General features: G+C 37.3%; 1 protein-coding gene across 1 annotated transcript in view; it reads left to right on the forward strand.

The window, feature by feature from the left end:
• RALGPS2 (Ral GEF with PH domain and SH3 binding motif 2) overlaps positions 1-23,823 on the forward strand; it is a 151,203-nt gene that overhangs the window by 38,801 nt on the left and 88,579 nt on the right. The window contains exons 3-6 of the mRNA XM_080824036.1: positions 2,022-2,126; positions 3,260-3,310; positions 18,597-18,680; positions 23,550-23,639. Coding sequence (XP_080680162.1) covers positions 2,022-2,126; positions 3,260-3,310; positions 18,597-18,680; positions 23,550-23,639 — 330 coding nt within the window. The remainder of the gene's footprint in view (positions 1-2,021; positions 2,127-3,259; positions 3,311-18,596; positions 18,681-23,549; positions 23,640-23,823) is intronic.

Consider the following 23,823-nt stretch of genomic DNA (forward strand, 5'->3'; position numbering starts at 1 on the left):
CTATGGTGTGGACACCTTGAAGTTAGAAACTCCGTTCCCCCAACCCCCACTTTTGTGTTCTACCTCTAGAAGCTCTGCCAGGTTCTCACAGTGAAGATCAGAGAAAAAGCCCTTACTGCTTCTAGCAGGGGGAGGGGAAAATAACCATTTTGAAATGTGCCCAATGCATTCTGTTCTCCCCTGACCTCAAGGAGAAACCACTTCACCAGAGCCTGATCTATTTGGAGGATGAGAAATACCCAACTCCAGCCCCCTCCAGCCTTTCTTTCTCACTTTCTAGGGGATTGGCAGTGGCTGTGGGGGTATTGAGAGGTATTTGAGGGCACAGGCCCATTAAAAGACCTGACTATAGATCTTACAGAATACTTCTCCCTCAGTACTTTACCACCACGTAACAGGGCCCTTGTGAATGATGAAGCAGTATAGCTGAACGACTGGGAAGGCACAGATTCTATCCAAGGAGTTTCTAGAGAAACCAAAGAATGACACCAGAGGAAATTGAAGACCCAGACACCTCAAGTACAACATACAGTAAACACAGCGTAACTCCTGCCTGCATTCAAGCATGTATCCTTACACTAAAGGCCTATTTACCTCAGTTCCTAATACCCAATACATTATGTCTGGTTTTCAGCAAATTATAAGGCCTGCTAAAAGGTAAGAAAAATACATAGTCTGGAGAGACAAAGCAGGTAACAGAGCTAGAGTCAAATACGGCAAAGATTTTGGAATTAATCAGACTGGGAATTAAAATAACCATGATTAATAATGGTAAGGGCTCTAATGGAAAGAATGGACAACTTGGAAGAACAGATGTGTAATGTAAGCGGGAATATTGAAATTCCAAGAATCAAAAGAAAATATTAGAAATCAAAAACATTGTAACAAAAATGAAGAATAACTTCCATCAGTTTACCAGTGGACTGGTGGCCAACAGTCAGCTGACAAAAGAATTCATGAGCTTTTATGTCAACAGAAACATCCCAAACCGAAATGCAGAGGGAAAATAGAATTGAAAAAAAAAAAAATGGAATAGAATATCCAAGGACTGGGAGAATGACAGAAAGTGTAGCATACGTGTAATGGAACTACCAGAAGGAGAAGAGAAAGGGGCAGAAGAAATACTTGAAATAGAATAATGGTTGAGAAATTTCCCAAATTAATGACAGGTCCTTCCTTTGAAATGATTTTGTAATCAAAATTGCTAATGAAAGTGAAAGAAAACATAAAAATGAGGCATAAGGACAAGTGCTCAAAACTGATGTCTCACAGCTGCTGGGCTGACATGGGTATTATACATTGGTAACTGAAACTTTGGGGGTTTTTTGTGCCATTAACTGTAGCTTAATATCCTGCCTCCATTTAATAGAGCATGATCTAATGTTCTTAACGGCAGTGATGCTCTGATTTTAGCCCACTGAGGCAGAATACATTTTTATTTCATGGTATAGATGAGAAAGTAGAACAGAAATAAGATTTTCAGAGCCAAAAGCCACCTTTTGTTCTACATGTAGTAACAGCAATCTGAACTTGAAATAGTAACCTTAAGGCAGAAAATCCTTAAATTTGTAATATAGTAAGAATAGTATCAATTGTCCTATCACAGGTGTACATCACTTAGCAAATATGATTGAATTATTTAATGAAGTCCTGTTTTCTTATGCTTTAAGTTATGAAAAGTTTGTCTTTTTCTTTAAAAACATTAGTTTATAAATTATAAATAGCAGTATTCTCCTCCCTAACTTCCCTTTACCTCATTTAAGAATCATCAATCTTGTTAAAATCTTTAATTTCTGTAAAATATGGTAGGATGTCAGGATGAAGAAACTGACAGACAAGAAGAGGACTCTAGAACCTGGAAGTTAGATTTCCGGTTGCCTGACCCTGTGTCTAGAGCTCCTTCAGCTAAGCAGCATGTTGTCCCGTGTTTCACTTTCCTTGGTGTTGAATGCCGATCGAGTTTCCATGGCATTGACTGGGAAACAGTATTAAAATGGCTGCATTTTCTTTCAATTTAACAGAAAAGTAGCAGTTCCGAATCATTAAGTGACAAAGGTTCCGAACTAAAGAAAAGCTTTGATGCTGTGGTATTTGACGTTCTTAAGGTTACACCAGAAGAATATGCGGTAAGCCTCCCCCACTCCCCCGCCCCCAAGTTTTTGCACATACCTTACACATTGATGCTGTTGAGCCAAGGCGCAGAGGAGGTAGTTAAAAAAAACTGAATGTGGAAATTGATGGAGAGAGAGTAGCACAGCAGGGGAGCAAGCAGAGGGATGAAACGGAAGGGAGGAAGAGCTGCGGAGAGCTTTAGAGCAGCTTCCTACCTTAAACCTTCAGCTTGGCCTTTATTGTAGGTTTTTGTAGGTTTTATTGTAGGTTTTGCCCCCTGCCTGTACCACCTCTCCAAGCCAGCCAGCTGTGCTTTATCGACCCGTGTAAGAAGTATTTTTACATTTTTGTAAATTAAAGAAACGGGAAAATGAGATTTGAAGGCATTATTGCAATATCATGAAAGATACCTAGAAAAACTTTTATTTCTTAACTGATGTAAATGTTCACTGAAGTTCTCTTTCTCCTTTAACTTGTTAACAGTGCATCTTGATTTGCTGTTACTGAATGCTCTTGCATTCTGGGAATAAACTGTGTTCAGTCATAACATACTATTTTTTGGTATATTATTGAGTTTTAGTTTTACAGCTGTAGCCTTAAGTGAGACTGAGATAGGTCCACAGGTGTGTGCAGTCCCAACAAGACCAGTGCTCCAAACCCTGAGCTGTGGGGGCAACCCATGTGTAGTCTTTTGACATGCGTTGCCATGAGAATACGTACCATTGATTTTTATAAATGGGGAAGAAAACTTTATTAACATCAGATTTTATATTACTGTTTGAGGAAATATGACTTAATAATCACCGTAATACTGCTCCATGAACCAGTAGATCTGATTTTTTGTTTGGATTTTGATTTAATGTATGACTGTGTCCAAATTTTTAAAATCATTTTTATTTTTTAACTATACCTCATTTATCTCAGAAGGTATGAATAGGTATGAGATAATTTGAAATAATTTAATATTTAATAATGGCACAAGGGCATATTTTCATTTCTATAATCCCTTGTAAAATTGCTACTTTTTTCTAATAAAAACTTGAGTATTCAATATATTTTAGTATAGAATATAATTTTAGTTTAGAATATATGTCATGTTGTAGAATTCCTAAGGACAAATTATCATTTTTTTTACCTTTTATTTCAGGGTCAGATTACACTAATGGATGTTCCAGTATTTAAAGCCATTCAACCAGATGTGAGTAGTTTTAAGAACTTTCCTTTTAAATATACAGAATGGTTACTAATAATATCCCGAATTAAGCAGTTTTTGAAATGTCAAATTCATATTAGTGTTTAAATGTTTAAAGCTTTTTATGTGACTGTCCATATAATATTCAGTCCTCAGGAACTCATGTGGCAGTCACAGATAAACATCACTGAGTCATAGGTAGGACTGTTTGAATCATTTTGGTTGGTTAGGCTTCATCACTCTTACAAGGGGTGAACAGACTTAGGTTGACTGATTTACCCAAGGCTTTGAAGCTTTTTCATAGGACATTGGGAATAAGAAACTGGGTTTCACGACTCACTCCAGCAGTTTTTTTCCTTACATCTTCATTTATGGCTTTGTAATATGACAGTGGTTAACATTTTGGAGAGAAGAGGGAGGATCATGGAAGGCATTTCTTACTTACTATACATCTACCTGCTGGAAGCCATTTATTACGCTCTGTGTGTGTGTGTGCCTGAGTGTGGTAATGTCTGTTTTACTGATGAGAAAACAGGATGACAGTTGTTTTTGCTGCACAGCTAAGTGTAGGAATTGGGTTTTAGACTCTAAAAACTGATGCTTTTTCCACTCTTATTAAGTAAGAATATAAGTATGATTTTGTACCCCAAAACTGAGTAAATGATGAGGCACCTGGATGGCTCAGTGGTTAAGCATCCAACTCTTGGTTTCAGCTGAGGTCATGATCTCAGGGTCTTGAGATCGAGCCCTGCGTTGGGGTCCACTTTCAGTGGAGTCAGCTTGAGATTCTCTCCCTCCTCTCCTCCTCTGCCCCTCTGCCCAGTCACATGTATGAGTGTACACATACTCTTCTCTAAAATAAAATCTTCAAAAAAAAAAAATTTGGTATTCAGTACCATAAGATAGATAATTTTTTTAAGTTCTTTTGGGAACAAGATACAGTATATTTGTTGTATATACAAGTATGTAGTGGCCCTGAACACTAATTATTATAAGGAGTTGGAGAAAACATCTATGTCTTAGGTGATAGAGACAGTATTGGTCTTGTGACTTTCAAGTAAGTTACTTAATGTCTTAGCATCTCGAGTTTGTCACTTAGAAAATGAAAGGCTGGGCCTAAATGATCTCTGAGTCCCTTCATTTCCACAATTCTGTCTTTTCCTAACATTTACTCCATACCCGAGAATTCTCTCAGTAGACCATTAGATTAGGGATAGGAGAAGCAATGTATTCTACACATAAAGCAGAAAAAGAAAATGGCTTTTGTATTTAGATGACAAAAACTGGACGCCTGGGTGGCTCAGTCTGTTAAGCATCAGCCTTCAGCTCAGGTCATGATCCCAGGACCCAGGGTCCTGGGATCGAGCCCCACATTGGGCTCCATGCTCAGCAGCTAGCCTGCTTCTTCCTCTCCCTCTGCTCCCCTCCCCTCCCCTCCCCCCCCCCCGCTTGTGCGTGTATGTTTGCTCACTCACTCTCTCAGATAAAATCTTTAAATAAAAGACAAAAGCTGAAACATTAATTTCTTCACATCCCTGAACAAAACAAACTAAATTTCTTTACAAAAATTATACTTTCTTTGCCCTGAAATTTGGCCATCTTATCCTTTGATATATTTTTTCCTTTTGAATAAATGGCAATGGCCATGTTGCTATTTCCTATGAGATTAGTGCTATTCAGTGGAAGTACAATGTGAGCCACTTAACGTAACTTTACATTTCCTAGTAGCCACATTTTATGAACTAAAAATGAAACACATGAAATTAATTTTAATAATTTTAGTTAACCTACAACATCTAAAATAGAACCACTTCAACTTTTGTAACATTATTGAGGTAGTCTGTAGTCTTTTTTTTCCTCTACTAAGACTTTGAAATTCAGTGTGTACTCTATAGTGAGGACATGTCTTTTGCAGTAGCCACATTTCAAGTGCCCAATGGTCATTTGTGACTAGGAGCTTTGGACATTGAAGTTGTAGATAATGATTACTGAAAACAGAGAATTCAAGTCAGTATGGGACTTTTTTATTTTCCTGGGACATCTAACACTAACTTGTGAAATTTAAAAATGAACCTTAAAATTCCTTTGGCCCCAATCCCTTATCTAACTTAATACCAAACTCACTGATTTTTTTTTTTTTAACACCCTAAGTGTCTTGTCTATGCCTTCTCTTTCTGTTCCCAACATCCCAATCCAAGATAACCATTTTATCCCAACTCTGTACCTCTTACTGATCTACCTGCATCCACTGACCCTTCTAAAGCCCTCTCTGTCCAGCACCCACGGTAATGTTTTCAGACATCGAAATCTGCTCTTATGATCCCTCTTCTTAAAACATTTTAGTGGCTTTCTGTTGTTCAGAGGATAAAGACAAACTATCTTAATATAGTCTACAAATTCCTCCTAGTTTCTGGTCTAGCTGCACTGGCCTTTTAGTCCCTGTCAACCACTGATCTTGTGCTTATCCTCATTAACTCCTGTTCATCCTTCAGTTCTCAGACCAAGTTTGACTTTCTCAGGTAAGCTTTTCTTGTCTTCTGCAGATTCTCCTAGCACTCTCCGCTTCTTCACTGGATATGTCAGTTGTAAGTTTACATTAATGTTTTGTGATTCAGCAAGTACTTGCTGAGTGCCTGTTATATGCCAAACAGTGGTTTAGTTCCTCGAGGTACAACAGTGAACAGGCTAAAATTCCTGCCCTGGTGGATCTTACATTTGAGTAAGGTGAACTAGATAGTGTGTCATGAAAACCATAAAGCAGCCAGAAGAGAACAGAGAGGGAGGGCGGTGGGAGTTTCAGTTGCAGATAGGGTGGTTTCAGGAAGCCTTCCCTGGGAAGAGGCTGTCTGAGCCAAGAACAGAAAGAAGTGAGAGAGCAAATCATGGGTGTTTGGGGAAGAGTGTTCCAGGTAGAGAACAGCCAGTGAGCTGTATGAGGGAGGGGGGTAGAGTGAGGGCCTGGATGTCATCCAGGGCCTTGCAGATCATCACTCTGAAAGAGATGGGACGCTCTTGGAGGGTTTTGAGGAGTGGCAGTTTCTGACTGAGATTTTAAATAGCTCTTTAAATCACTTCTGACTGCTGACTTGGGGGTGGGACTGGTACCAAGACTGAATCAACTGTGAGAGACAGTGTGGCTCAGGTCAGGATGGGAGTGGAAGAGGTGATGGCAAAGTTGTCAGATACTATGTGCAAGAGGAGGCAGGGATGATGCCGGGCAGGGTTTTTGGCCTGACACCGGAAGCATGTCGTTGATACTCTGAGATGGAAAATTGTCATTATTGTGTTCACAACTCCTGGGGCTGCCATTCATATGGAATGTTATGTGCAGTGCTGCCTTGTGGAGAAAGGCCCGAGCAGCAGCTGGTGGAGGAAAGAGCAGGAGTTTGGCTTTGGACGTGTTTGGGTTTACATGTTTGTTAGAATGCAGAGTTAGGTAATACGTAACTGTATTACTGTCCAGGTTTCAAATGTAATTTGAGAGAGGTCACTGTAGAGGTATTTCAGGTGTGGGTGAGGTTACCAAGAAGGTGAATATAGTTGGGAGGAGGGGTCCTAGTTAGTGTTTAGGTGGAACTAGCAAGAGATGAAAAAGCAACAGCGAGTGATTTAGCCGGAAAGTCAGGTTATTAGTATGGAATTTGATGAGCCAAGTGAAGGAAGTATCTTTAAGAAGGAAGGAGTCATGAGGTATAAAGTGTTGTTAATCATGTACTTATTTGATTAATTGCTTGCTGCTTCCACTAGGTTTTAAGCTACATGAGGTCAGAGACCGATAATTTTGCTGCTTTTATCTGTCTGACATGTGGTGGGATTCAGTAGTTAGAATGAGAAAATGAATATAGTATTCAGTAAATACTTGTTCAGTGAGAGAATGTTTTCAAAAATTGAAGGAGTAACTATTGGAAGATGTGATGTAGCACAAAAATATTCTTGTTAGGTGTTAGTCTCATATAATCAAGATTACGTGAAATCTGGCAGTGTAAGGAGAATTTTGTCTTCTGGCAGAAAAATGTTTTCTAATTTACTATGAAATATTCAAGACCTACAGCAAGGCATAAAGACTAACTAGAGGAACCCCTGTGAACCCACCTAACCAGTCCTGTTGAAGCCATTCTGCGTTCTCCCATGTTTGCCGTCATCCCTCCTCCCACCGAGGGTAGCCACCATCCAGTGTTGATCTATATCATTCCTGTGCAGTGAGCTCTATTTCTCTAAGTATATGTATTCCTTAGCAATAAATGCTGTTGTAGGTTTTTAATTTTTCATGTAAATGGTATCCTGTTGTTGTCTTTAGCTTGCTCTTATGTTCAGCATTGCTGTCCAGCACCGATGGTAATATCCACACTCCAGTGCACTGATTCCTGAGTTGTGGAGCATCTTTGTTGTGGGATATCTTTGAGTTTATTAATGACCACCAGTTATCTGAAATGTTTGTGCAGATGTTGTTTGTCATGTCAAAACTCTTGCTGTTGACAAATTAACAGATAAAGCCATGAAGTCAGTCTAGTGTATTAATCTTTTTTATTAGCATAAATGGTGTTTACCTCATTATATAGTTACTAGCTTTACTAAAGAATGAATACTTTTGTTAAATCAAAATTTAACCTCAGATATTATGAAAAGAGAGAGTTATCCCTGAATCTAATAAATTTATCCTGTGATGCGTTTACCCATTATGTCAGTGTTTAAGTCCCTATATAACTTTATGTAAAACTTTTTTTAAAAGCGTGTATATGCTTTATGAAATTTTAAAAGCTCTTTAGTTATTCACTGAAACTATTAATCAGAACTCACTATTACATGTACATATCCCTGTGTAATTTATTTCAGGTGGTAATTTAAGTTTTCTAAAATGAAATCTGTACGGAATTTGAACTTCGAAGAATATAGCTTCTGAATCCAGCCGTATGGCTTGGTGATTGAGTGCAGGTTGGTGATTGCACCAGCCAAGTCTCACTTGATTTTCTATAATAGAGGCAATTTCTGAGTCACCTGGAACTTACTGAAATATATATCTCTCATTAATTCTCATTAATAGAGGCAATTTCTGAGTCACCTGGAACTTACTGAAATATATATCTCTCATTAATTCAGTTCCCTAAGTAGACCCTGTAATTCCTACCAGTTTGTGGAATTCTGTATTCCTCAGTCTTTGGTGTTAAGTATAGTTTAGGCGAACTGGTTCTACCTAAACTTGTTCTTTAACCCAGTGAGCCACCCAGGCACCCTACCTAAACTTGTTCTTAACTTGTAGGAAGAAAAGGACACCTTGCAAAGCACAGTCACTGTCTCAGGCTCCGGCCGCTTACCTGCACAGTGCCTGTCACACAGCACACTGCAGAGCTACTCAGGGGGAAAAGGAAAAATTCCACGCCTTTTATTTCACTGTAGAAACTATCTCCCTTATCTTGGAACTGGCACAAAAATTGTTTATGGTATAGGGACTGTCCTTAGTCATCAGTAGAATACTGGCTAAATAAAGTCACATCTTTAAGAGCAGATCTGAATCAAACAAATGCTAAGTCTGGTTTTTCTCCAACCCTGTCTCACACTTGAAGTTATCTCAGATCGAAAGAAGAAAAAAGAACAGATTTTGGTACTTTGTTTTCTTAGTTTTTTTGTTTTATGGTCAGAAGAATGGAAAACATGCTTACCAATGAAAAGAATTTAATGTTACAGGAAAGTTCATCAGTGATACAAAAAACTATTTGGTAGGAATATAACTACAAGAAAAGGTGTGCTCCAGTTTTATTTTTAAAGATTCCCTGTCTGCGTGGTGTGCACCATCTGTCCATGATTATTACCATTCAGAACCAACCCTAGGAGTCACTCTTTTCCCTTTTCTTTCCATCCGATTTCCCCTGTTCCCCAATTGATTTTACTTCCTAAAAAACTTTTATCTCCTTCCCCATCTCTGTCAACTCTGAACGATATTTATTAAAAGAGTACCATGTTTTCATAAGGCTGCAGCTCACTGGCTGTAGAAATATGAGCACTCCTTAGTGTCTCTGCAGGATTGTTGGGCCTGAGACAGATCTCAGCACAGCCAGTGCTCTCTGTACCTCTGGATCCCTCTCCACTGGAACACTTTGCCCTGATTCCCAGAGGTGCTGCTACAGAAATCCTAAGAATCTTCACATCCCCACTGACCCAAGCAGCATGGCCAAATTTGGAAGGTTTGAAGGATGCTGATCCATCTCACACAAAACCCGCCTTTTCACTCTTCTTCCCTCCCCTTGCTAAGCAGCCCTCTCTCAGTGGTGGGGAGAGTGCACAGTGATACAGTTGCCGAAACGGTCATTATAGTGATCACAAAGAAGGAAAAAGTTTAGCAGTTTGATTATTTATATTCTACCATTGTTAATGTGTCCTTACAACTCTTATTTCCATGGAGTTTTGTATGTATCTCTCTCTCTTTTTCTTTTATTTAAACCAGTTTTGGGCACAAATTGCCATGTATTTTGCTGTCTCTCTCTCTCTCTTTTTTTTTTTTTAAGATGTTTATTTATTTATTTATTTGACAGAGAGAGAGAGATCACAAGTAGGCAGAGGGGCAGGCAGAGAGGGGTGGGGGAAGCAGGCTCCCCATGCGGGCCTCGATCCCAGGACCCCGAGATCACAACCCTAGCCGAAGGCAGAGGCCCAACCCACTGAGCCACCCAGGCACCCCTCTTCTTTTTTTAATCCATGTCTAACCTTCATAGCTCTGAATGGGTGCTCAAAATTTTTTAATTATTTAATTTCACTTATTTTAACCTTTTGAATCCCCAAAGAGAATTTTTAGTGGCAAAGCATAAAAGCAGGGAGCCAGAAGACTTGCAGTTTTTTTCAGCTTTGCTATTTATAGATTGTGCCGTTAACAGAATCTATTTCATATCTTTGGCCTTTTAAAAAAATTACCAAATCTATGAAGTAAAGGATTTTGGACTGTTGGTTCTTCAGAATACCGTTTAGGTCTTCCAGAATTCCTGGAAGTAGGATTGTTTTTATTGGTGACTTCAGAGTAAAAGTGACAGTTAAAGGTAGTTCTCAGTCAGTAATAAATACAATTTTGATCAAAGCTGCAGGAGTCTTAAGCAGATGATAAGGGTCGAGTGGTGGTCATGAGTCAAGCTCTTACAGATTGAGGGGTGTTATCCTCTCACTAGATAAATTCCACAAGGGCAGAAACTTGTCTGCTTTGTTCACTGATGTGTCTCTAGTGCCTAGAATAATACCTGTTCAGTATTTGAGTTTGGTAAGTGACCATTCCAAGGCTTTATACTGTAGAGCCCACAGGCACATCATCTCCCATTGTTTATCATGTTTGGAATCATTTCCGCAAAAATCTGTTACTAGTCCAAGAATATGACTCTTATAAAATAGCATTCTTTCTATGGAAATAGGAGTTTTGGGTTTTTTCCCCACCCACAATTAAGAAAATTTTCAGGTTTTTCCCTGAGTATGAATTATTTAATGCTTAGTAACAGCAGATTATGGATTTTGTGCATTCACTAATTTCTGGTGTGAATTTTCTGTTACTTAGTTGAAGCTCAGCTCTTGTTAAGGTTTTTCCGTATTTCATACACATAGGATTTTCTTGGTGTGATTTCTCTTTTGATCATGAAGGTTTGTTTTCTTTTAGAAAGCTCTGACATGTTTATAGGGCTTCCTTCCAGTGTGAGTTCTTTCATGTTGAGGAAGCAGTGGCTGTTATTTTGAAGGTGTATTACATTTATGGGTTTTTTGGGTCTTGTCTATTAAAAATTCTCTCATATTCTGTAAAGCTTATATTTGTTCTGATGACATTGGTATGTTTATTACATCAATAGGGTTTCTCTTCAGAATGAGTATTTTATTACTCAGCACAGGATGTGTTACGACAGAAAGTTTGCTTGCAATCAGATTTTCTTTCTAATCGCATTTCTCTGGTGCTTTTGATCATTCTTAAAGGGTGAACTGTGCTTGAAATCTGTACTGTAGTCATTACACACTGGATAATGTTTGCCTCTTTTACGAGGTTCTCAAGTGTTCGTAAAGTGTCTGGCTCTGACCGAAGGTTCCTGACATGTATTGCATTCAAAGAAGAAAGTTTCACACTTTATTATAAAGTTCTAGTAAGTCATTTAGATTATTTCAATAAATAGACATTATATACAGAGCACAGATAAGGCCCTCATGTGTAACTGGGATACACTAGAGGTTGAGGAAGAATGGTGGTGAAATGAGGAAAAGTACATAATCGGTATTCTGACTCTTACTAAAAACATTTCTGCAAAACTTAAAGTTGATATTTCTGACAGTATGTTGAAGGCCATTCTGTATGCTAACATTTTTGTGTATGTTAGAGACTAGAATCTTGGCAACATCCCAGGTTCCAAAATCAGGATACCATAATTCTGTGTTGTTGTTGTTGTTTTAATGAAAATTATCATTTGTGTTAGAATTAAAATGTAAACAGTTCATGAATATGGTGAGAGGTTTGAAGAAAACAAAGAAGACATGAAAGACTTGGAATTTTCTGTTAGAAGCAAGGTGGAAACTCTTCTGTATGTTATATTATTGCTGCTCATCACCATGAGTGTGGTGTAGTAAGTTTAGGCTTAGAATAAAACCAGAGAAGGAAGGGAGAACATTGTTGATTAGGGGAGTGGGTGTATCATGGCATCAGTGGTAGCAGAAGGTAGCTCCTGCCTTTATCTCTGCTTTCATTCTAGGGGCAGCTATAATGTGTTGGGAGGAAGGCAGAGGGGGAACAGAGGATGTGACTACATTAGAAAAGAAAGTGATACTTTTGATTTAACATAACGCATTAAAGTTTTATAGTTTCAAAACTTTATTCTGTTGATTAAAAATACAGGAATCGTAACGAGCACATCATCTGTGGCTGAGACTTGTTTTTTCTAAATAGCTGTATAGGCTGAATGCTGATGGAGATACCATCTCCTTTTAGAGCTTTGCATCTTTTGAGCATAAGAGTTCCTTAGCATAATGACCTTCTCCTGTGTGTCAGCTGTACTTCGGTGAAATGAAAAAAGGTCTTCTTGTGAGGATTCCCTGCCCCACCCCCCGCAGTCTTATATAGATTCCATCACTTTTTCTTTTCTTCTCTCAATCTCTGTCTACATGCTGGTCTATATTGGCCTTTTCTCTTCTTCTATCTTTAGGTATCCCTACAACATCACCCTTAGAGCAGTCCTTTTAAGAGTGTTGGAACCTACAAGATGAAATTTAGAGCAAGAATTTGACTTTACAGAACAAACCTACAAGAGACATAAGAGAAGCTGTGGCTCCTGTGAAATTCAGTAATTCTTTCATAGGGTAGGTGGTCGTGAGTTGTGGTGTTTGCTCCCCACGTGCTTCCAAAATAAACTCAGTGGAAAATCGGGCTTCACAGTTTCATGGCTCAGAGTGAGCCCATGAGTATTCTTCCACATATACTTTCAATGACCATTTAAAAATTATATTTGTATCTGTGAATTGCTGTTAGATTTCTTTTTACTGCCTGACTTTAAAATTGTTAAGTTAATCCATTTGAACAAGTTTTAAGAGGTATCAAGGCTGGTGTATTTCATTAAGCCTTTGCTAAAATAGAGGCTTACTTACACAGTATACTTAAATCAGTCCTATTCTTAAACCAGACTTTTAAAAAAAAAATCCTTTGAGTCACTAAGCTTACTTTTTGGTGTTCCTGGGAGATGTTTTAGTATCTAATAACCCTTAACTAGGCTGACAGTCTGTCAAATGCAAGATACCACTGGTGGGAGAATTTATTTCTCAGTTCGTTTATAGTGTTTTCTCGAGGAAGATTCTGGTATCTGAGACAAAAAGAGACAGAGACAAAGGGAAAAACAATTTTTTTTTTCCTCACAGAGTTCAGTGGCTGTTGAGAGAGAGGTGGGGCAGGGCAAAATTCCTTTAAGGCTAGCTAATATAAGTGCTGGTCAGGGTTTAAGAAGAAAGTAATGAGTTCATTCCTGGAGTCCCAATGCAATTCCAGTTCCATAATTCATTAAATGAGATTTTTTTTTTTAAAGATTTTATTTACTTATTGGACAGAGAAAGAGAGAGAGATCACAGGTGGGTAGAGAGGCAGGGAGAAAGAGAGGGGGAAGCAGGCTCCTCGCTGAGCAGAGAGCCCCATGCGGAGTTTGATCTCAGGACCCTGAGACCATGACCTGAACCAAAGGCAGGGGCTTAACCCACGAAGCCACCCAGGTGCCCCATTAAATAAGATTTTTATTGTTGTTGTTTGACTTTTTATTTTGAGGTAATTACAGATTCACTAGAACTTGGAAAAAAAATAGTACAGGGATAATAATTATAGATTCATAGGAAGTTGCAAAAATATTGCAGAGAAGTGCCACTTACCCTTCACCCAGTTTCCCCTAGAAGCTACATCTTTTGTAAGTATGGTTCAGTAGCCGGACCAGGGAATGGACGTTTATACAACACGTGCCTGTATAGTTCTATAACATTTTTTTCTATGTACAGTTTTGTCTAACCATCACCTCAGTCAAAATACAGAACTATTGCAATACCACAGTGATTTCTCTCCCTTGTGTTAGCCCTCTCTAGTTAGCCAGTCCCACTCCTGCTCACTCCCCACCATTCTTAACTCCTAGAACCACTAATCTGTTCTCCATCATTATAGTTTATTGTTGTATTAGATGTGCTAGTAATATAGCATCATCTCAAAATGGAAATGTTTTCTGAAGCAGAAGCTACTGTTTTAACAGGTTTTTAAAAACCTGCTTGTGTCTTACATTTTCTAATTACAGATTTCTTTATTTTTTTTTTTTTAAGATTTTATTTATTTCTTTGACAGAGATCACAAGTAGGCAGAGGGGCAGGCGGGGGTGGGGGGGGTGGGGGGTGGGGGGTGGGGAAGCAGGCTCCCTGCCGAGCAAAGAGCCGGATGTGGGGCTCGATCCCAGGACCCTGAGATCATGACCTGAGCCGAAGGCAGAGGCTTAACCCAGTGAGCCACCCAGGTGCCCCTAATTACAGATTTCTTTAAAATGGTGGGGTCCAGTGGAATTTTCATCCATTTGCTACCAACTAATGTGACCATAGATTCATTCATCCCCACCTGCTTTCTGTCAGCTTAGTTAAAGGGAAAAAGCATTTTTTCCATCAAGTTAATAATGTTGAAATGTACTAAGAATTGGATGAATTTTTATCCAAATTTTTATCCATTTTTATCATTTTTTTATTTGAGGAGTCAGAAAAGCATTTGGAAGTTTTTAGTGTAAAAAAATAAAGCTGTAGTTCACTGATACTTTTATCTGGATTCCTTGTTTATTATAATTTATAATAATGATGAAGATAGGTTCAAAGGAGTTGATATGTATAAAGCACTTAAACTAGTTCCTGGTGTATAGTAATCTCTGTTAGTGTTAACTCTTACTTTTACTGCTGCTGTTAAGACAGCTGTTCTCAGGCTGAAAGGCCTTTCTAAACATAAAACCAGAAGATGAAATCACACAGAAGAGGACAATATAAGTATCAGCTACTTTAAACAAACAGAAACCAGGCCTCAGTATGCACATAAAGAAGATTGGGAGGGTGTGTTTTCATAGATTTTCTCTTTGGTGGGTTTATAGTTAGTTCATGGCCCCACCCTCCCTTTTCTCTCTTTTTAACAAACGTAATTACTCTTACAGTTGGGGAAATTAAAGCAATGAAAGGGGATAAATATACCCAGATTCGGTAAGACTTTTAGGAAAATGACACTCAGTAATAGTATAAATGACTCAGTATTTCAGGAGGGCAGTTTGATGGGTATCAAAGCCTTGAAAAAGTTCATCCTCTTTGACCTAGTGATTTTACTTCTAGGACTGTATATTTAGGAAATGATCAGAAATGTGAGAAAAGGTACAAGGATATTCATTAGTTACAGTGTAGCCTTCTAACAGGAAAGTGAAATTCACTTTCTGTGTAAAGTTCATTACTGAGTTTGAACTGTTAAATGGCTACATTGCGTAGTTTCATAAGTATAGTATCAATTTGACACAGACACTTTGATCATGGCATTAATACAAATTTAGGAATAATATTAATTGGTTAAAAACAATTCAGTCTTTATAGATGTAATCCTAGGAAATTATCCTAAAATATGATGTCTCTATATGGTTATATTAATATATAGTCATATAGTTAAATATTTATATTTTTAGAACAATAATACTTTGTAGTATTTAGATGTTTTTAATATAGTTATCATGTCATTTTTACGTTCATATAATGTCCGTCACTATTTTCTATCTATACAGGGAGGTAATGTGAAATGGTTATTTAGGCTCAGTAACAATTCTTTTTTTTACTCTTGTTTTATATTTTCCTCCAGTAATTTCAAATCTGAAGGTTGTAATCTAGCTTTAGGTTTTAAAAAAGTTAGTAATTGGTATCTTCAGAGCATTTATTGCTTATCTACTGTGTTGAAGCAGTAATTGCTGTTTCTTCCCTCAGTATTCTCCATCTCAGTTACTTGGGCCAGAAAAGGGAATCTGCGTATCTCTGGATACCTCATTTTTGGCCTACGCTGTGTAGATCTAGTTTTGACCAAGGCCTGCCTGCCTCCAAAATGCCTGAATCTACCACTTTTTTCAATATTCAGTGGTATCACGCCAGTCAAGGGAATAGTACTTGTGTTTTTGAAGTATTGTATCATCGTAACTATTTCCTCCAACTTCCTCTTAGACTGTTTCTTTTTATTTCTGTTTCTAAATTTTATGGAAGATAGGAATACATCATATTTAAGAAGTCACATGTTTTCATCAGCCCCACCCTTGAGCCACATACCCATCCAGTGTCTTAGCTATTCCTCCTTGGAGGAGTTTATGTCCAGTTTTCAAATAATGCATCTAAATGCCTATCATTTATAATTTTTAAAATTTTGGATATGATTTATTGACTCTGTACTGTAGAAGATGATTTCATAGTCTTACATTCTGTTCCCCTGACATTTACACAGTTCACTTCCTCTTCTTTTTCGCATGTAGTTATGTCATAATTTTGACATGAATAAGTAATCATGGCTCAACTATTCTTTACAATTGAGCCGTGCTTACTTAAATTTTGTTTTCCTTGAGCTAATAACTTACTTAAGCTTTCTCTGTACTGGTCACTAATTTTTCTGCCAGTGGTGAATATAGTGAATGCCTTCTCAGTGTGTTCAAACTCATAGACATTGCTTCATCTTTGAGAGGCACCTTTCTTGTAATTTCTGTCTTCTTGCTAGTTAATGTCTGAGCTGTTGTTGTTCTTTTTTTTTTTTTTAATTTATTTATTTGACAGAGAGAGAGAGAGAAACAGAGAGAGGGAACACAAGTAGGGAGTGGGAGAGGGAGAAGCGGGCCTCCAGCTGAGCAAGGAGCCTGATGCAGGGCTTGATCCCAGGACCCTGGGATCAAGACCTGAGCTGAAGGCAGACGCTTAATGACTGAGCCACCCGGGAGCCCCTAAACTGTTGTTCTTAAGCTCTGCTCACAGTTGTGTCCCAGGATTTCCCTTTACTGTTAATCTGGGTATTCGTAGTATTTCCTTTCTTGTTTGTTACTGTTTCCTGGCTCCCATGTCTTCCTTTTTCTTAATTTGCTAGTTTGTTTTAAGGAACCACATAATTCTGCTGGCTCTCTGAGAATAGGTACATAGAAAACAAATTCTCTGAGACTTTCATGTCTGAAAATCTCTGCAGTATATTTTCATACTTAATTTCACATTTTTGTTGGACACAGAATTCTAGGATTTTGAAGACATTATTTCAGTTGTGTTCGACTTTCAGTGTTACTCTTGAGGTATCGATGCCTTTGATCACTTTTTCTGCCTGTAATCTATTTTTATTTTGCTTTGTTTTTTAATCTTACTGATTTATAATCCCTTAGTCTCTAATGCTCTAAACTTTTTGATGCTAGGCCTTGATTTTGAGTTGTTTTTTTTTTTTAAATTTACCCCATTATAAAAGGCACGAGATAGGTCTTTTCCTGTCCTTAAGTTCTAGAGGCATTAAAAAAACTTTTTTGTTGTTTTTCTCTGTTCTTGTTATTATGCAGACATTGACTCTTACGGACTCTATAAACATAATATTTTGACTCCTTTTTTGAGTTTATTTTGTAAAAGATTTTATCACCTTTATCTCACAACTCTTATGTTGGTTTTTAAAATCTCCCTTACCGTGTTTTTCATTTCTAAAAGCTCTGTTTTGTCCTCCAAATATATCCTCCTGTTTTTGCCTAATGGGAGCAATACCTTAGCTATCTGAAAGTAGTAGTTGTATGATTTTTTTTTTCTGTTTTTGTTTGTTTGTTTCCTGCCCTAACTCATTTTGCTCAGATTAAATAGATAGATTTCCTCAGATAGATTCTGTCTCTTTCTGTTGTGGTTACTGCATTACAGCAGGGTTCTTAACCTGCTTTGAACCTTGGACCCCTTTGGCACCTGAACAAAGCCTATGAAGCTGGACCCCTCTTTAAAATCAAAGGAATCAATTCTATGAAAATATACTTATCAACATATTTTTATAACTGTTACATAGCAATATATATGTGCTCCCTTGTTAACACATTAAGGTACAGAGATAATGAGCTAATTTCAAACTAGTGATAAGTATAAATGGTATTTTTGGACTGTCTGTACCAACTATAATGTGATATGAAAATTTTTTATCAGTGACAAAAGTCACAGGTATTGTTAACTCTTCTATAATCTGTACTCTGCATTTATAATTAAAAGGAATGTCATATCAGAGGTTAGTATAAAATAAAAATTTAATTTTTTGACATCCAGATTTATTAAGCCCTTTGAATTCTGTTGACAGACCCGGTCAATAGAACTGACACCCTGGGGTGTCTTGATGCCCTGGAGTATCAAGAACTCTTTTTTTAGAGGTTTGATCACACATTTCAGGTGGTTGGCTGTCAGCTCAAAGAGTGAGGTTCTGGGAACCTAATTGAAAGTTCTGAGTAACTGAATCGGGCTTGGCAGCTACTAGGCTTCACTATACATTGTAGGAAGCTCAACTTTCATTATCTGGGATTATTTCGGATTCAAATCACTTCAAAGAAGAATCCACCAGTTTCCCTATAGAGTGTAACTCTAGTCATCTGTATTCTCATAGACAAGTAATTTTCCCTCTTATATTCTACTCATAGAATTTGTTTTTGTGATTTAATTGAGTGTTTATAATATTAGATATGTTCCTATTAAATGGCTCTAGGAAAGGACACAACTGTCTTTTATGTTTCGAAACCTTTAATATAACAAGAAAACTGGGCTATTTAATGAATTTATTTTTACTCATTTTTTTCAGGAGCTTTCAAGTTGTGGATGGAATAAAAAAGAAAAATACAGTTCTGCACCAAATGCTGTTGCCTTCACAAGAAGATTTAATCATGTGAGTTGCTCGTACAATTTTGATAATTTTGTTTCTGAAATTCAACTCCTTAATATATTTTCATTAAGAAGTAGTTTAACTTCTCACGTCAATGCTGGGATATTTTCAGCCACTGTCTCTTCCAACATTGTCTCTCTGCATGATCTCTGTTTTTTCCTTCTGTAATTTCTCTTGGAAGTTCTCTTCTACTCTCTCTTCTACTCTCTCCCTATTCTTTTCTACTTGCATCTTAACTTACCATGTTTTGTATGTACACCCACTCTGAATGGTTTCTTCAGATCTATATTTCAGTGCACCGATTCTCTCATAGATGCGTCATACCTGTTTCAAATCTGTGTGCTTTTACGCTAGTGTCATTTTTAATATTTCTTAAATCATTTTCAGCATTTTACAATATAATTTGTGTTATTATCCAAAGATCTGGGAGTACTAATTCTGTGTTATTTTTGCTGATCCTTACACAACATGGTTTTCTTATGCATTTTGTAATTCTAGATTGAGAGCTCATGTTCATTTAAGCTTTGTCTGTGCTGCGTCTATGGGAATCTGCTGCTGCTTAGTTTGAGGGTATATCTTTTCTGAAATGCTTTTGTTTGCTTTTGCTGGTACCAAAGACTATAATGACTTAGTTAAGTTCTTCATAAGTTTTGGTTGGGAACTTCCATACGTTGCCATAGTGAAAATTTAAACTTGAAATCCACTTAAGGGCTAGTTACAGATTCTTAAGAAAAACTTATGTTTCTCCATCTCCTGTGTTTGTTTTCCCCTGCCAGTAAGTGAATTGTTCCAGCCTACAGATTCTCCAAGATCATAGCACTTTGAAGATCCCTTAGATAGACATCGTGTGGTAGAATAGAGATGGGCAACTTGTATTATGTCTTAGGAGGAGTATTAAATCCAAAGCCCCTAAGTCACTGAGAGAAAATCCTCCATGGGCAGCTGCAGTGCCCTTTCTTTTAACCACAGCTTTGCCTTTGTTTCCTCCCTTTTTTTCCCCTTCTTTTTGCCTCTAGGGGAAATCCTTTCTTTCAAGTTAGTCACACGTTTTTTAAAAAAAGAGTTTGTTGTCTTTAACCCAACATTTCTAGAAGTTTATATAGCAAGCAGGTTTTCAGGTTATTTGGTTCACTGTATTCCCCAAAATGAAGTGGATCAAAGTTCTTAAAAATGAGATTAAACCATTAAAATAGGATATAAGGCAACCATCTCTTTCACTGAATTTTATAATCAAGTTATATAGTTATATTTTCAGATTTTTCTGAATTGCTCAGAATTTCTCATCATGGTAAAATTTTTTTGCCATACAAAAACATTGTTATAATATTCACAAATATGATTTTAGATTTTAAGCCTGTTATTCTTAAATAAGCCAAAAAGTTGCCAGAGTCAAATATGTCACGTTGTACCAAAAGCCTTTATCCTTACTCCAGGTTACGGTTGATCCTACAGTCTTACTTAGTTGGTCCATTACTCTGTTAATTTCTCCGAGTGGGATCATAGGAGGTTTGAAATAGCAAATTATGAAAGAAGTTAGTCTTTTAAAAGGAATCTATCTGCCCGATTATTATTATTATTATTTTTTAAAGAAAGCAGACACCTCACCGATCAGGGAGCCCAATACGGGCTTGATGCGGGGCTTAATCCCAGGACCCTGGGACCTAGAGCCAAAGGCAGATGATTAACCAACTGAGCCCCCCAGGCGCCCCTTGAAGTGCTTTTACAGACACATTTTCCTTCATCTGGTATTTGCTTGCCCAGAGATTCATTTCTTAAGCAAGGAAAGATAAATGTTTGATTCTTCCCCTTTATTTAATAATTTTGAAGATAACGAATTGGTATTCTGTCTTTCTCTAACAGTGACAAAGTAGTTTTTTATTTTTAATACCATTATGAACTCATAAATTTAAATGCATAGGATATGTTTCAACCCATTGCAGTTATTATCTTTATTGAAACTAATACTCCATTTTTGGCCAGTGGAAGTCTTTTTAAGTTGGCATTCATGTCCTTTGTCATGACCCTAGTAGTATTGAATAGTTCCCTTGCCATCTGGTATACAAAGATGTTTCAGGTTCATTTTGTCCATTACTGTCCCTGGCCTAGAATCAACATTTCTTTAAAGTCCTGGTTTCTTACTGGGGGTAGTGGACCTGGATGCCAGGAATGCTCATTGCTGTCAGAATGACAACTTCTATGCCTTTTTCAGCAGAGATAGCTAGGATATCTGTGTGTCATACACATGACATAGACATACAACTATTTAAAGATAAAGCATCTCGTTAGTTCATATTGATACTTCTTTTTTTTTTTAATTTATTTATTTATTTGACAGAGAGATCACAAGTAGGCAGAGAGCCAGGCAGAGAGAGTGGGGGAAGCAGGCTCCCTGCCGAGCAGAGAGCCCGATGCGGGGCTCAATCCCAGGACCCTGAGATCATGACCTGAGCCGAAGGCAGAGTCCTTAACCCACTGAGCCACCCAGGCGCCCCCATATTGATACTTCTAATTCAGATTCAAGACCAGGGTTTTACTTCCAACTTTTCTGTATTACATCCACATGTTTGTTCTTCCACACCCAGAATTCTGGTTTTCAAGGAACACAGGACATGATGGAATACCCTATCATATACTCATTTGCTTTATCCTACATAATAAACAAAAGGCTCAGAATAATACTAATACCAATAATGTTCCTATAAACAGATGTTTTGCAGATGTTCTGTTTTTATAATTGTACTATGTATTGTCTGAACATATAGGCATTATATAATGCACTCTTTTTTAACTCTCTTTTAGTCTTAGTTCTTTGAAAAAGTACCATCCTTATGTTGGTGTTTCTCTAGGCATTTTGGTTGCCTGAAGCTCATTCTCTGTTACAATACTCAGGAAGGGCTCATTAGAACAGTAAGGCCCAAATTCTTGCATACTGACAAATTTTCCTGTCCTCTGCATAAAATTTTCTTTCCTTGATATTATGTTACTCCATTTTTTTCCCTGACAGTGTTGCTGTTGAGAAGTCTGATGATAATTACATTTTCTTTTCCTTAAAAATTAACCTTTTTGTCTCTGTGGCCAACAGACTTTTTCCCAGTAATTTTATTGAATTGTATCTAAGTGTTGGTCATTCTGGATCAGTATTCTCAGGTGTGGTTGGCTTTAGCTGGGTCTGTCAGCTGGAGAGCACCTACACTTAGCCTTTCCAGCATGGTGGTCTCAGGTAGTTGTACTTCTTACATGGTAGGTAGTTCAGGAATCTCAGACAGAATGTTCCAATAATCAAGGCAAGGCCTGCGTGCTCTTTTATGACCTTGTCCTGGAAGTTAGCATCAATTTCATTAATCTTCTGTTCATCAAAGTAGTCACAAGCCTGTCCAGATGACATGGAGGTGACATATACCCCAACTTCCAGTGAAAAGAATGACAAAAACTTTTTGGCCATGTTTTAATATCTTGATGGTATTAGTCTTAAAATTTGTCTCACATTAAATTTATTTTTTTTAAAGATTTTATTTACTGATTTAACAGACAGAGATCACAGTCTTAAAATTTGTCTCACATTAAATTTATTTTTTTTAAAGATTTTATTTACTGATTTAACAGACAGAGATCACAAGTAGGCAGAGAGGCAGGCAGAGAGAGAGGAGAAAGCAGAGAGCCTGATGCGTGGCTCGATCCCAGGACCCTGGGATCATGACCTGAGCTGAAGGCAGAGACTTAACCCACTGAGCCACCCAGGCGCCCCCATCACATTAAATTTAGTTAAGTCAGTGTTCATGCAGTATAGATTGAGTTCACAGGTGATACAGGCTATGGTTGTTGATCAAATATCTAAAGTATAGCTTTTGATATATTTTAGAAGTAAACTTTATCAGAACCAGGGATAGTTATTGCCAAATATAGTAACAAATATGAAGGTGGTTTTGTAAAATATATAAATAAAATCTGAAATGTTTCTCACTAAAACAGGGAGATGAAATGTGAGGCAGTGGCACTATATTTTGCACTGTCATTTCTTACTAATATGCCCTGTTTTTAGACTTACAGAAGTGTGAGCCAACTGATGGTGCTTTGATTTTCTTTTCATAGTAAATGAATTAAAAAAAGTTACATTATACCATATGGTAAGCAAACTACTTTGATCAGAGTGGATTAGAGCCTCTTAGTAGTGTTATAGATAGATCTAGTATGCCTTCTGATGAATTATTTTTAATGATTTTTAAAAGAAATTGTGAATACAGTTTATTGAATTAGAGAAAGCATTACATGATTTTTTAAAATACTATCTTAATTTTAGAATGACTTGGATACACTTTTCATTATATTTTATTTTATTCATACCAAGAAACACTTGGGATTCTTCACACAATTACGCTTGATGTAAATAAATGGCTATAAATGTGGGATTACACAGCCACAGGAAAAGCGTGCTATAAGTAGCATTTTTTTATAATGTCTGCTCTTAAAGCTTATCTAATTCTGCCACAGTGTTTCAGACTACAGCAAAATCACATGTATTGGTATAGTGTTTTTGTTGTATCACTCCAATTTTACTGCATTCTTATGTTAGCTCTTTTCCTTCAAAAGTTCTGTTTGCTTTTACAAATGAAAAATCATAGTGATGTTTTTATGTGTGTGGAAGTACATATATACAGACATACCTGTCTCTGTGCACATACATATCTCATATGCGTATGAATTGTATGCAACATCCAAAGACTGGGTATATAGCCAACTGGGTGGTGTGCTGGGAAAGAGAAAGTACGGTTTTTTAACCAGCTACAGGTAGTTCATCAAGTAGTTCCTGTCATTAATTGAATCCTAGTGAGTAAAGAGTCTTGCCATTCAGCTATTTTTCATTTGCATTTGCAGGTAAGCTTTTGGGTTGTTAGAGAAATTCTTCATGCGCAGACGTTAAAAATTAGAGCAGAAGTTTTGAGCCATTATATTAAAACTGCTAAGGTAAGAAAGACTTCTATTTTTATTTTTTGAGTCCAATCATTCAGCACTGTTTGTGAGTGAATGTTTGCCTGTGACACCTTATTTACTATTAATTGACCCTGGAAAATAAGGCCTGATTAATATGTTAATTTTTTCAGTTGGGTGTCTGTATTCTTTGCCTTTTCTTTTATTCCTCCTCTCCTCC

The sequence above is a fragment of the Martes martes genome (genome assembly GCF_963455335.1).
Source record: "Martes martes genome assembly, chromosome: 15".
Taxonomy (NCBI): Eukaryota; Metazoa; Chordata; class Mammalia; order Carnivora; family Mustelidae; genus Martes; species Martes martes.